At 16.9% G+C, this 13,760-nt stretch overlaps 5 protein-coding genes across 5 annotated transcripts; 2 read left to right on the top strand and 3 right to left on the bottom strand.

The window, feature by feature from the left end:
• Positions 1-222: 222 nt before the first annotated feature.
• On the bottom strand, positions 223-1,293 carry PGAL8A_00199100 (triosephosphate isomerase, putative; the record flags this gene model as incomplete). The annotated part of the gene is made up of 2 exons (XM_028670681.1): positions 223-857; positions 1,182-1,293. 2 exons carry the CDS (start codon positions 1,291-1,293, stop codon positions 223-225), a joined length of 747 nt encoding a protein of 248 aa, XP_028527409.1.
• Positions 1,294-3,076: 1,783 nt separating this feature from the next.
• Positions 3,077-3,933, bottom strand: PGAL8A_00199000 (vesicle-associated membrane protein, putative; the record flags this gene model as incomplete). The annotated part of the gene is made up of 2 exons (XM_028670680.1): positions 3,077-3,303; positions 3,435-3,933. 2 exons carry the CDS (start codon positions 3,931-3,933, stop codon positions 3,077-3,079), a joined length of 726 nt encoding a protein of 241 aa, XP_028527408.1.
• A 2,502-nt stretch (positions 3,934-6,435) lies between these two features.
• PGAL8A_00198900 (leucine carboxyl methyltransferase, putative) lies at positions 6,436-8,015 on the top strand (the record flags this gene model as incomplete). Its single annotated transcript, XM_028670679.1, has 6 exons — positions 6,436-6,503; positions 6,612-6,700; positions 6,882-6,946; positions 7,060-7,122; positions 7,210-7,566; positions 7,671-8,015. The coding sequence occupies 6 exons, from the start codon at positions 6,436-6,438 to the stop codon at positions 8,013-8,015; spliced, it is 987 nt and encodes a 328-aa protein (XP_028527407.1).
• Positions 8,016-8,694: 679 nt separating this feature from the next.
• PGAL8A_00198800 (conserved Plasmodium protein, unknown function) lies at positions 8,695-9,237 on the top strand (the record flags this gene model as incomplete). Its single annotated transcript, XM_028670678.1, has 1 exon — positions 8,695-9,237. One exon carries the CDS (start codon positions 8,695-8,697, stop codon positions 9,235-9,237), a length of 543 nt encoding a protein of 180 aa, XP_028527406.1.
• A 993-nt stretch (positions 9,238-10,230) lies between these two features.
• PGAL8A_00198700 (CCAAT-binding transcription factor, putative) lies at positions 10,231-12,581 on the bottom strand (the record flags this gene model as incomplete). Its single annotated transcript, XM_028670676.1, has 2 exons — positions 10,231-10,263; positions 10,422-12,581. The coding sequence occupies 2 exons, from the start codon at positions 12,579-12,581 to the stop codon at positions 10,231-10,233; spliced, it is 2,193 nt and encodes a 730-aa protein (XP_028527405.1).
• Positions 12,582-13,760: the final 1,179 nt, after the last annotated feature.

Genomic DNA, 13,760 nt, shown 5'->3' with positions numbered 1-13,760 from the left:
AAAAAGAATAAAAAAGAAAACACATTAACTGAATAAATGATAAATAATTAGTACAATTATGTGAATATTAAGAACAGGATATGAGCGCAAAAAAAAAAAAAAAAAAAAAAAAAAAAAATATACATATGGCTTATTTGGAAATCAAAGTACAATATATGGTGTAGATTATTGTTAAATAAAGTATTACTTTTCTATTTTGTTCATTTTTTTTTTTTTTTTTTTTTATAAGGCACTTTTAATAATATCAACAAACGTATCTTTTAAGGAAGCATTACCTACTAAGAATCCATCTATATCTTCTTGTTTAATTAAGGAAGCACAATTTTCTGTATTTACACTTCCTCCATATAAAATTCTTATCTGTTTTGATTGCTTTTCTCCACAGTTTTCTTTTACAATATTTCTAATTTCCTTATGAACATTCTGAGCTTGTTCAGGTGTTGCTGTTTTTCCTGTTCCTATAGCCCATAATGGCTCATATGCTAATATTACATTATCAAAATTTTGAATTAAATCTATAAAAGCTTTTACTTGTGTTTTTATTACATCAATAGTTTTGTTTTGTTCTCTTTCTTCTAGTGATTCACCAAAACATACAACTGCTTTTAAATTATTTTTTAAACATTGTTGTAACTTTTCTCTAACATCCTCATCTTTTTCAAAAAAATATTTTCTTCTTTCAAAATGTCCAATTATTACATACTCTACATTCATATCTTTTGCTATTTCTGCACTTATTTCACCTGTGTATGACCCATTACCATACTTTGATGTATTTTGTATACCCATGGAAAATTTTTTATCTAACAATTTTCTAGTATATTCATAATGAACAGATACAGGAAATATAACCACATCTAAAAAATTTTAAAAATTTGCATTTGTTTTATAATCAATTTAAATATTTCAAACATGTAAATATTAAGTAAACATAACAGTTAATAATATATAGATGCCTTATACATTACTTATATATTTAATTATTTTTGTACTTTCTTTTTTTAAATTAGAGCATTTATGAGAATTATTAAATGATACATATATAATATTATAATACATTAATTTCTTATTTTTGTTGTTTTTAAGGAGTAAATATATATTATATTAACAACATAAGAAAATTTTATTATTCTTTTTACTTTATTAATTTCACATAATTATTTGTATATAAGAATTTGTACCTATTTTATTTGGGTCAAAATTCAATTTGTTAAAATTTTCTATTAATGCTTTTATACTCTTTTGAGTTCCATTACATTTCCAATTTGCAGCTACAAAATATTTTCTACTCATTTTCAAATAATCCTAATATAAAAATTTTGAAAATTTTTGTAAAATTTTTAAAATTAATTTATTTTGCTTATATTATATTTCTCAAAAAAAAAAAAAATAATAAATTTATAATTATATATAATAAATATTTATATATATATATGATATATTTAAGATTCATAAATATTAATATAAAAATATAATATTTATTACATTAAATAGTAAAAAAAAAATATATATATAAAATAAAATATAATAAAAAATACATTAATTCCAAGACATCATATATAAGTAGAATTTTTTTTTTTTTTATTTTTAATTATTAAAATTATTTCGTGAATTTTTTAACAATATAATATTAGAGTTTTTTTTTTTCTTTTTTTTTTTTAATTATAACATTATATCTTTATATCTTATTATTTTATATTCCATGTAACATTTTTTTTTATTTTTTTTATATTTCATATATAATTTTATTTAATAAGTTAAAGATTTACTGTTATAATAAATCTCTCTATATATATTTATATATATAATATGTTTTCTTCATAAAAAGTATAATAAAATGATCCTTTTAATTTATTTAAACTTTAATACAATTCATTTTAAAAATTTTCAATTTTTTTTAAAATATAATGAATGTTTTTATAATTTAATTATATTCCGATGAAAAATCTATAAAGTTATATCATTATGAATAATTTTAAAAATTCGCTATTTATAATATAAAAATTTTAAAATTTATAATAAAACAGTATAATATGTTTTCCTTACATTATACTATTCTTTATATAATGGACACACTGCATATGTCTTAAAAATGAATTTAGAAAAAAGCAGAATATATAAGTTTAAAAATATATATTTATTAATTTATACTTAATTATATTTTTTTATATAAATGAAAAAGAAATTTATACATTAATATTTTTCATAGAATTAGGTGATTGTCTTAAAAATAATTTTACGTAAATTGTTTTAAATGGTGGCATATACACGATAATTATTCACACACATAAATAACTAAATTTTTTTTTTTTTTTTTATTTTATAAATATTTTTAGATTGTAATTTTAATAGTTGTGTAATATTTCAAAAACAAAAAAACATATATATTTTGCATGTTATCAAATATATATAGTAAGGGTGTTCATAAAAATGTAGAACATCTACATTTAAAAATTTTGCCTATTTTTACATCTTTTTTTTTTTTAAGAAAAAAAAATTTATTTATTATCATTATTTTATATATTTAAAATAAATAAAATAATAATATATAAATATTAAATAATAAAATAAGCAAAAAAAAAAAAAAAAAAAAAAAATTTAAATTAATAATATATAAAAAAGAAAAATTAATAGAATTATAAAAAAAGTGTATGCTATATTAAAAAAGGAAAAATAAAGAATATAAATTATATAAATAGATGAAAAAAATAAAAAAAAATTAAATAAAAATATAAATGTATTTTTTCTCTTTTTTTTTTTTTTTTTCTTTTTAAATATTTATAAAATATTTCTCATTTTATTAACATTCATTGTTTAAGGATTACTTTAATTTTTTAAAAAATAATGAAAATAATAAATATTTTTAATAATTGTTAACAAAATATAAAAATCGATCTATATTATTAACACCACTGTTCTTAATGTTTCTACTACAGTTGTAACTATTATTGTTATATTATTATTATTGTTATAAATGCAATTCTTTTATTCAATCAACATAAATTTATTTTTTTGTAAGTACTACAAAAATATATATATATATATATATATGTATCACCTTTTCTTAAAAATTATTTTACCAATATCCTAAGTATTTCGTAACAATGGCTAATATAACAATTATTATAGGTATATATTTATTATCAATAAAAAACTTATTATAATTACTATTTAATGCTTTTAATTGATTTTTTAAACTTTCATTTTCTTTTTCTAATGCTGCCTTTTGTTTATCAACGAATACACAATAATTTAAAAGCTCATGGTATTTTCGTTGCATACCTGGCAAACCTCCTTTTAAACCTGTTGAAAAAAAAAAAAAAAAAAAAGAAAAGAAATATAATATTTTATTTTGAGAAAAAAGAAGAAAAATAAAAATAAGTTTATATATATATATATATATATGCATACATATATATTTTTATTTTTTATACCTTCACTTAAATTGGTATCCTCTTGATTTATGTTATTATTATCCGTGTAATTTAAATTTTGAGAATTTTTATTATTCATTTCTGTAAGAGGTATATTATTAGAGGGTAAACATGAATGAGTTAATTTATTTGAATTTTCATCATTTAATACTACTATAAGTTTGTGATCTTGTATCTCATTTTTATTAACAGTAACCCAAAATTGTTTATCTACAGTTGTATCATCTTCAACATTCAAACATTGAACTTGAAATTTATCATTGGATATATTATCTTTATCTGATAATGGCTGTAAAATAATTTGAATTTCTACAGTTTCTTTTACATTAATTAATCCAAAAGATGGTCGAACTAAATAATTATTGGGAGCAGTTGTTTTTATTTTAAATGCCACTTTTTTTTCACTTATATTTTCTAATTTCACTATTTGCGTAACGGCTTGAAAATGAACAAGAGGAAATTCTATGTTTTTTTCTGGGATCACTTTTAAAAGTTTCATTTTTTTTCTTTTCCTTTTCTTTTTCCTTTTTATTTTAATTTATTTATTTATTTTTTTTTTTTTTATTTATAATTAATTTCTTTTCTATTAATTTTTTTCTTAAAGAAATATTTATATAACTCTTTTTATTTAAATATATATATTAATATATTTAAATATACCCCATAAATAATATTACTATATTTAATTAAACAATTTAAAGTATTTTACATATATACATATATATAAATATATATATATATATATATATAAAATAAAATTACTGTAATAACTAAAAGAATAATGAATCAATTATAAAATAAAAAAATTATATATATATATATTTTTTTTCTTTATGACATAATTTTAAAACAAAAAATTTTAATATTAAAAAAAAAAAAAAATTACGAATTAAAAAAAAAATTTATAATATTTTAAACATATAAATGAATTTATTTAAATAAAAATTTTTCTCTTATTTGAAAAAAAAATAAAATAAAAATAATAAATTATATAAATATATATATATATTAAAAAAGGGCAAATACACGTAAAAGTATTAAGCACATGAATGTTAAAAAAGGATATGTAAAAAAAAAAATAATACGAAAAAGAAAAAATAAGGAAAAGGGGGAAAAGAGAATAATTAATAAAGAAAAAAAGAAAAGGTAAGAAGGAAAAAGAAAAAAGATAATAAAGAAAAAGAAAAAAAAGGGGAAAAAAGAAAAAGAAAAAAGGAAAAAAAGAAAAAGAAAAAGAAAAAAGGAAAAAAAGAAAAAGAAGAAAAAGAAAAAGAAAAGAAAAAGAAATTATTTTTTTTACAAATTATTTAAGATGTCTTACTTTTTTGTTTTATGCCACTTATTCTTCATATGTACTCCATGAAAAAAAAAAAAATTAATAAAAAAATAAAAGTAAACAATGTTTAAAATAAACCCTGAGACATGTTTTTTAAATCTTTTAAATAATAAAAATAATTTTTCCTTATATTTTTGTAGATTCAATAATAAAAAGAAATAACAGTCATTTACTCTTTTGTTTTTTCTTTTAAGTTTAAAAAAAAAAAATAAAAATTAGCAAAATATATGTGCATGTTCATTTCTATGAATATCTTATAAAATATAAATAATCCAAAGTAACAAAGAAAAAAAAAAAAAAAAAAAAAAAAAAAAAAGGAAGTGATCTACAATAGTAAAAATAATTTATGTGTATAATTTGTATGATAAAATAATACAAAAACTTAATTCCTTCTACTGAATTTTTATTTTAATAATTCTTTCTCTTTTTTATTATCATTTGTGTGTTAATTAAAATGTATCTTTAATAAAGAAATATATAATAAGAAAACTTATATAATTTATTATAAAAAGAAAAAAAATATATATTTAAAAATTAATAAGGAAATTATATTATAAATTTATTTAAATTATAAGAAACTAAAAAGAAAAAGAAAAAAAAAGAGGTAAATTAAATAAAAATAGGTATACATAAAATAATTTATAGAAAAATTTAATAGAATTTAGGAAACATACATATATAAGTAATAATAATGGTTTTGAGAGGAAATGATTTATGAAAACAATAATTTAAACTTACAAAAAATTGGGACTGAAAGCTGAAAAAAAAAGGAAATAAGAAAAATAAGAAATCATACTATTATATTTTCATATATCAAGATTGTAATTACTTTATTGTTGTATGTTTTATTTAATATATAAAGTTATTTTCGTAATTTAAAGATATAATGTAGGGTGTATATAATTTTTTATTTTCTTTTATAATTTTTTCCTAATTACTGTAAATAAAAAAAATATATATACATAGTCGTAAGCACGTAAATTATTCTTTTTGTTAATTTTATTAAGAAGATTTTTTTTATTATTTCCTTATTTCTTTAATTTATTTTTCTTTTTAATTTTTTTTTTTTTTTTTTTTTTATATATGTACATTTTTAACAAATTAATTTTTATTTAAAAAAAAAAGAGAAAGTTGTATATGAAAATATTCGTAATGTAAAAATAAATTATATTGCAATATCATCATTATTTACAATGTTTCTAGTGTAAAAATATTTATATTATGAAAAGTTTATTTTCTCTTTTATTAAATATATATATTGAAATTGTTAGAAGAATAATGATATAAATTCTTCACAAAAAATATTATTTATATGTAGAGATATTGTATTTATTTCAATGAACTAAAAAAAAATTAGTAAGAGTTAAAAGGAGTTATAAATCTTTTAAAGTTGCAGAATTTTATTAAACATATGTGTATCACTTTTTAGTTTTTTATATATTTTCTAAAAGCTATCAATTAGATAAATTCATTAAGAATAATATCATAAATCTATTTATATTTATTTTAGAAAAAAAAAAAAAAATTCTAGATTTGTTTACAAGTCATTTATATTAAAATATATGAAATTGTATTAAATGACTAATACGAATTCCAAATATTCATTTAAAAAAATGCTATTACATTTAAAATTTTTTTTATTAAAATAAAAAGAGTTACTAAAATATGAGTATCATGAATTCATCTAAAACTAAAGTACAGAAAACAACTTACGAGGCAGCTAGCAGTAAATTGTTACTTTAAAAAAAAAAAAAAAAAAAAATGAAAAAAAACGATTTAAAATTTTTAGTGAATAATATATATTTTTATTTATAATTTTTTCGTAAATTTCCCATTATTAGATCTGCAGTTCAATTAGGTTATTATTATGATCCTTTTTTGAAGTATTTTGTTAAAAAAATAGAAAAAAGAAGTCCATTAATAAATAGAGGTTTACACATAGAACAATTTTATTAATAAAAACATTTGAAAAATCATTCACATGTATATATATATTTAAATTTATTATTACTATTTATAATTTTAATGTAGTTAATTTAAATTCTATTTTTATTTTAAGGATTCATATAGTTATTTTATTTTATTTTATTTTTTTTTTTTTTTGATAAAAGGTTATTATTCTAGAGTTGTAGCATTAAGGCAATATATTGAACTTTTTATGAAATCATTAGATAATGTAATTATAGAGAAAGCAATTATCTCTATAAAAATATTAAAACTTTCTTTAATTATATCATAAATATATGTACCATGTATGTATTTTTTTTTTTTTTTTTTTTTTTTTTGTAGACAAATTACATTCAAATAGTAAACATTGGAGCTGGTTTAGACACTACATTTTTTTGGCTATCTGTAAAAAAATACCATAAAAAAAAATAAATAATTTTTAAAAAAAAATTTCATGAAATAAAGTTAATTTTGTTTTTTATTTATAAATAGGAAAGATATAAAAATGTTAAATATTATGAGATAGATTTTAACGAGATATTATCTGAAAAAACGCGTATAATAAATGATGTTACATTATTGAAAAATTTTTTAATATATGATGAAAACATTGAAGAAGAAAAAAAAGATTTCATTAATTGTGTAAATTACAAAATGCTTTATTCTGATTTAAATGATTGGAATTCTTTTGAAAAAAACTTACAAAACAATTCTTTTGATTTTAATTTACCTACTCTTTTTATATGTGAATGTGTTCTTATATATTTAGAAATAGAAAGTAGCGATATTTTAATAAAAAAATTAAGCGAACTTATGAAAAATACTTCTTGTATAATTGTATATGAGCAAGTAAATTCTTTTTTTTTTTTTTTTTTAAGTTTTTTCTATTTTAATTTATTTTAATTGAAGAATATATAATTTTTTTTTTTTTTTTTTTTTCTCCCCTTTTTAAGGTTAATCCAAACACAGCATTTGGTAAAATTATGATTGACAATTTTTGTTCTAGAGGTATAAGCCTAAAAAGTATTTATAAATACAATAATTTAGACTTACAATTAAAGAGATTTAAATCATTAGGTTGGTCTAATGTGTATATAAACGACATGAATGAAATATATGATTATCATATATGTAATGAAGAAAAAAAGAAAATTGAAAAAATTGAAATGTTTGATGAGTTTGAAGAATGGCGTTTGTTGCAAAATCATTATTTCATGCTTGTTGCATTTAATTGTTACAATGATTTAAATCTAAAATATTTAGAAGATTTTTTTAAAAAAAAAAAAAAGAAATTATAAAAAAATATATTATCTACAAAATATTAACATACAATTTTTTTTAAAATTATATTAATTCTAAAAATAAAGTGTTTTTGTTCTTTATTTTTTTCATTTGAAATAAATATATATATATATATATTTCATATATGATAAATTTTTTTATTATTAATATTAAATATGATTATAAAAATTCATATTAATTTTTTATTAAACTGGCAATAATATACTCCACATTATTAAAATGTGCAATAATAGATAGTACAAAAAAAAAAAAAAAATAAAATAAAATAAAATAAATATCAATTACTTAAATTTATATATATATATATATACAAAACTGTTATTAATAAAAAAAATAAAATAAGCATAATAAAAAAATATTAATTGTAAAGCTTTGTATTTTTTTCTTTTTTTTATTATTTCATAATGAAAAAAAGTTATCTAAATTTTATTTTATAAAAAAAATTATTTGAACAATGTATAATTTAAGCAATATCTCAAAAAAAAAAGAAATATATATAAAATTGTGCATAGAAAAAAAAAAAAAAAAAATGTAAAAAAAGAAAAAAAAAAAATTTATTAGTATATAATTATTGTTTTTTTTTTTTTTTTTTTTTAATTGTAAAGTAAAATTATCTTGAATTTTTTATAAATTATGGTATAGCTATTTTTTTTATATGAATTTTTTTTATTAAAAATGTTTATATTTGAAAATGCGCAACACTATTTTAATTTTTTTCGTAATTTTAATGGATGTTATACAGATAATAAGTTATTAAGATATTTTTTTAAAAAAAGTTATAATAATTGGTTTAATGATCCAAGCCAATATAATTATTATTTTATTTCATACTATGCAGTAGCAATATCCATATCAGTTTTATTACGACATTTGTTATTTAATCCTGATGTACATTTTAGAAGGCAAGATAAAAGAAGAAATATAATAGATAGATATCAGCATCATGCATATTCGCTACCTTATTTTAATCATTGGTTAAGAAATTTTAGTCAATCCTTTAAAAGTGCACTTATTGATAATGAGCCAGATTATCAAGATGTAGATCCATGGTGTTTTAGACCCAAAAGAACTCCATTTTATGGAAGATTCCCATTTTTTCTTGAAGTTCCAAAATATAATGTTGATAATCCTAATTACGAAAAAAATTCTCATAGTTATATGCAAAAATACTATGAAAGTATTGGATATATTCCTCAAAGTGAACAAAAAGAAGATTAAGGAAAAAAATTATAATAATAAATTATAAAGATATCAATTTATACTAATTAGTTACTCATAAAATATAAAATGTTATATTACTATAAAACAATATTTTTTATTCATTTTTGCATATACTTGTATAATATGAATTAAAATTTATTTAAAGTTAGCATATCCGATTTTATATTATTGTTTTTTTTTTTTCTTTCTTTTTTTTTTTCTTGTCAATCAAATTTTTATTTGACTTGAATTCATAAAAATATGTAATATCTACAACTTTTTAACGATAATATATAAAATTACTTTTATATAATTTATAGAAAGCTCCTATAACATTTATCATTCTCTAAATGAAATGTATTGAAGTAAATACTTATTAAAAAGATATTTTTTTTTTTTTTAAAGTTCATATTTAAAGAAATTTATAATGGAAATGTGTTAATTCATATAAAAAAAGTTTAAAAATACATATAAAAAACTTAATGGAAGGGTTGAAAAAAAGCATATTCAAAAAAACTTTTTTACTTGCTGCTTCCCGCTTTGCATTTTTTTCTTTATTTTAATAAACAATTTAAAAATTTGAGAAGAATGAATTTATATTTTATAATTTAAAAATTAACAAGTGAAATATATGAAGTACAACAACAAAAAAAAAAAAAAAAAAAAAGAAATATATATTTTATAAAATATGTATTTTTTATAAGAAATAATTCTTTCTTGAGTATTTTGCACAAATGTTGAAACCAAAATATTATATGTTAGAAAAAGAAAAAAAAAAAAAAAAAAAAAACAATAAATTTTAATCATAAAAATAAAATAAAAGATAAATATTAAACTTATTTTAAATGATGACTTAATCTAAATTGCTTTACTTTCTCCTAATAATTAACATTTATAAAAAAAAAAAAGAAAATTAACAGTTTAGGATTAAGCATTTATATAATTATATTCAAAAAATATATGTATAATAATATTTCAACAAATAATTTAATGTTGTGTTTTACACAAATTTTAAAAATTTTCTGTTAAAGTTTCATTCATGATCTAAAAAAAAAAAAAAAAAAAAAAGTGAAAATAATGTTTTACATTATATGTAAATATATTTATAATAAAAATATATCTTTCTTTCTCATTATCTATATGTCTGTAAGTATGTATATATATATATATATATATATATATATTCTTTTCTTTTTTCTTACTTTATTGTTATGATATTGTTTCGGATTAAAATTACATAAATAATTATTATCCGGTATAACATATTGATGATGAGAAGGAAGAGACAAACTTTGGGAGTTAGAATTAATATACATATTGGAAGGAATATTAACTTTCAAATTTTGCTGCAAATTTGGTTTCATATTGGATATAATATTGCTTAAATGAGTGTGTACAATGTTATTATCTAAATTTTGATTAATTACATTTATAGATGGATTTTTCGTCATATTATTATCTGAATTGTTCATTATATCGTTTAAAATATTATCATTTAAACTATTTAATGTAGTATCATTCATTAAGGAATTTAACTGTTTATTCATAGAATTTGCCATTTGATTATTTGGTTGAATAACCATTTGATTATTAAATTGATTTTTTAATTGATTATTTATTTTATTATTTAAATGATCATTTATGTGGTTATTTAATGAATTATTCATATGGCTATTCATTGTGCTATTATTACTTAAATGATTATTATTTATGCGATTATTATTTGATTGTACATTATCTAATTTAGAATTATTACTATTATTATTATTATTAGAATTCTTATTATTAAGTTTAAAATAGTTACTTAATAGGTCTTTATTTAATTCTACACTTGATTTATTAGATATGGAATTTATTATATCATTTTTTAAATTTCCTTGTATAGTATTAGTAATAGTACTAAAATCATTTAAAATAATATTATTTTGCTTAATAATAGTATTTTGTGAATTTTTACTTTGGTTAAAATTATTTTTCATTTCATTCGAAACCTTACGAGCTAAATTCCCTGATAACTCATTACCCACATTATTTTTCAAATCGATAGAAGAACAAGAAGATGTGTTTCTTGAACTTCCATCGTTTAAATTATTGTTTGATAAATTTTTAATTAAATTATTATTTATTTTCTTATTTCCATTTTGATAATTATATAAATAACTCTGTTGTGATTTTATATCATTTACTGATTTATCTTCTGGTTTTATTGATGAATATCCCTGAAAACTGGAATTCATATCATAAATATGCATATCTTGTATTGACTGATGACCTTGATGCAATTTTTGCTTTTTTATGTCATTATTTATTCCATTGTGTAAAGGTGGCAAATGTATACTTGAGTTTATATTGGAAGAAATATTATGATTTTGTATGGGAATGTTTGAGTGCAATGGATATGAAAAATTACTTCTTAATTGTTGAATGTGTTGAACTGGAATACGAGAATTAATAAAATCATTATTTTGCATATTATTCTGAATATTACTAGAGGTATTTGCTTGAATATTATGATGTATGTCATTATTATTATTATTATTATTATTATTGGAATCATTTAATATATTATTAAAATGATCCTGCTTATATTGTCTTGGTTTATTATTAATTGGATAGTTATTTAAATTGATATTATCCATGTTATTATTAATAAAATGTTCACCTGTTGAAATATTATTATTATTATTATTAGAATTAGAATTTTCTTTACCAAAATATCTATTTTGATTTAAATTCAAAAATAAATTATTTGGTAGATTGAGAGAAGGATTTAACGCAGTATCATTATTATTAGTTTTATAAATAGAATTTATGTCATTTGTATTATTATTATTATTATTATTATTATTATTATTATTATTATTAAAATTGTTACTAATTTGTGTATTCATAGTATTTTTATCATTACATGAAGAATAAAAACTATAATATTGTTGCATCATATCATAATTTGAAAGGTGATTGCTTTTTTCAGTATTCTCTTTAATATTTAAATTAACATATTTCATTCTGTCTTCCAATGGTATTAAATCTATTAAAAAATCAAATGTATCATTTTTACAAGCAGCTGATACTACATCTTGTCTTTGTAAAGTTCTTCTTTTACCTTCCTCTGTGTGCTTCCATGCATAATTTGTTAACTCCATTATAAATAATTCGCATGCTTTTGCTAATAATACAGGAGTATCTGCAGAAACCATTTGATTACTTTTTATCTCATCATCTTCTTTCATAATTTTTTTAATTCTAGATATAGGCAAATGGTGTATTTTCAATTCTTCTGGACTCATATTTGATATTTCATTAATCTGATTTTTCCAAAAATTATCATTTTCATTATTTTTTGTACTTTTAATATTCATATCTATATAAACTAGAGTTAGAAAAAAAAATTCATTAAAAAAGAAGTATAGGAAGTAGTACACTTAAAAAATGAGAAAAACTAGAAAAACAATATAATAACGTAATACTAATAAAAAAACATAATACTTATAAAAATATTAAAATATTTACAAAGTTTTAATTCAATATTATAATTTTATATTTATAAAAGAAAAAACAAAAAATACTTTATTCATATACCAGTTTTTATATTATATTCTATTAATAACAAATAGTGATATAATGCTAAGACTTTTATTATATTTTTATTTAAGCAAAAAGAATGATGAAACAAAATAAAATATGAATTAATGCAAATCAATTATTTTCCCAAAAAAAAAAAAAAATTTATTTTATATGCATAAAAATAATATATATATATATATATATATATATATATATATATATATTCATATATTATACTTTTTACAATTGTAAAAATAATATATATATATATAGTATTTCTTATATAGCTCGTATTTCACTTAGTAAAACAAATTTTTTTTTTTTTTTTGAATTATTTAAGAATTACTAATTGTTATTTATGTATCAAAATTATTTTCATATTTTTATTTTTTAAATATATTTGTTTATCTTATATTTATATAGATTTTACTTTATTATTCATTTTTTTTTTTTTTTTTTCTTGTATTATATAAATATATATATATGTATATATATATATATTCTTACGAGAATTATTATTATAATCTATTAAAATTGACAAATCTAATATTTTTATTTGTTTTATAGTATTACACAAAGTCTAATAGAATCATTCAAATCAAAAAATAAAATTTTATTAATACACGTAAAAAAAAAAAAGTTATAGTATAATTTCATATAAATTTTTATGCTATAATGTGCTTTTAAAAATTACTTATATTAATTATATAAAATTAAACTAATTTATATTAAATTTTTTTATTCCTTTTTTCTTAGTTCTTAAAAGTTGTGCACGGATATTAAAAAATAATATGAAGGAAAAAGAAAATTTTTTTTTTATACACTTCTAAATATAAAAACAATTAGAACTTAATTATAAACTACGTTTTAAAGTTATATATTTTTTAAAAAAAATTTGCAATAAATAAAATATACATGTATATAGCATTTTAAATATATATATATATATATATATGTCCTTTTTTTTTTTTTTT

The sequence above is a fragment of the Plasmodium gallinaceum genome (assembly GCF_900005855.1).
Source record: "Plasmodium gallinaceum strain 8A genome assembly, contig: PGAL8A_v1_76, whole genome shotgun sequence".
Classification (NCBI taxonomy): domain Eukaryota; phylum Apicomplexa; class Aconoidasida; order Haemosporida; family Plasmodiidae; genus Plasmodium; species Plasmodium gallinaceum.
Note: the sequence above shows the minus strand (reverse complement) of the source record. Positions and strands in the feature narration are given on the sequence as shown.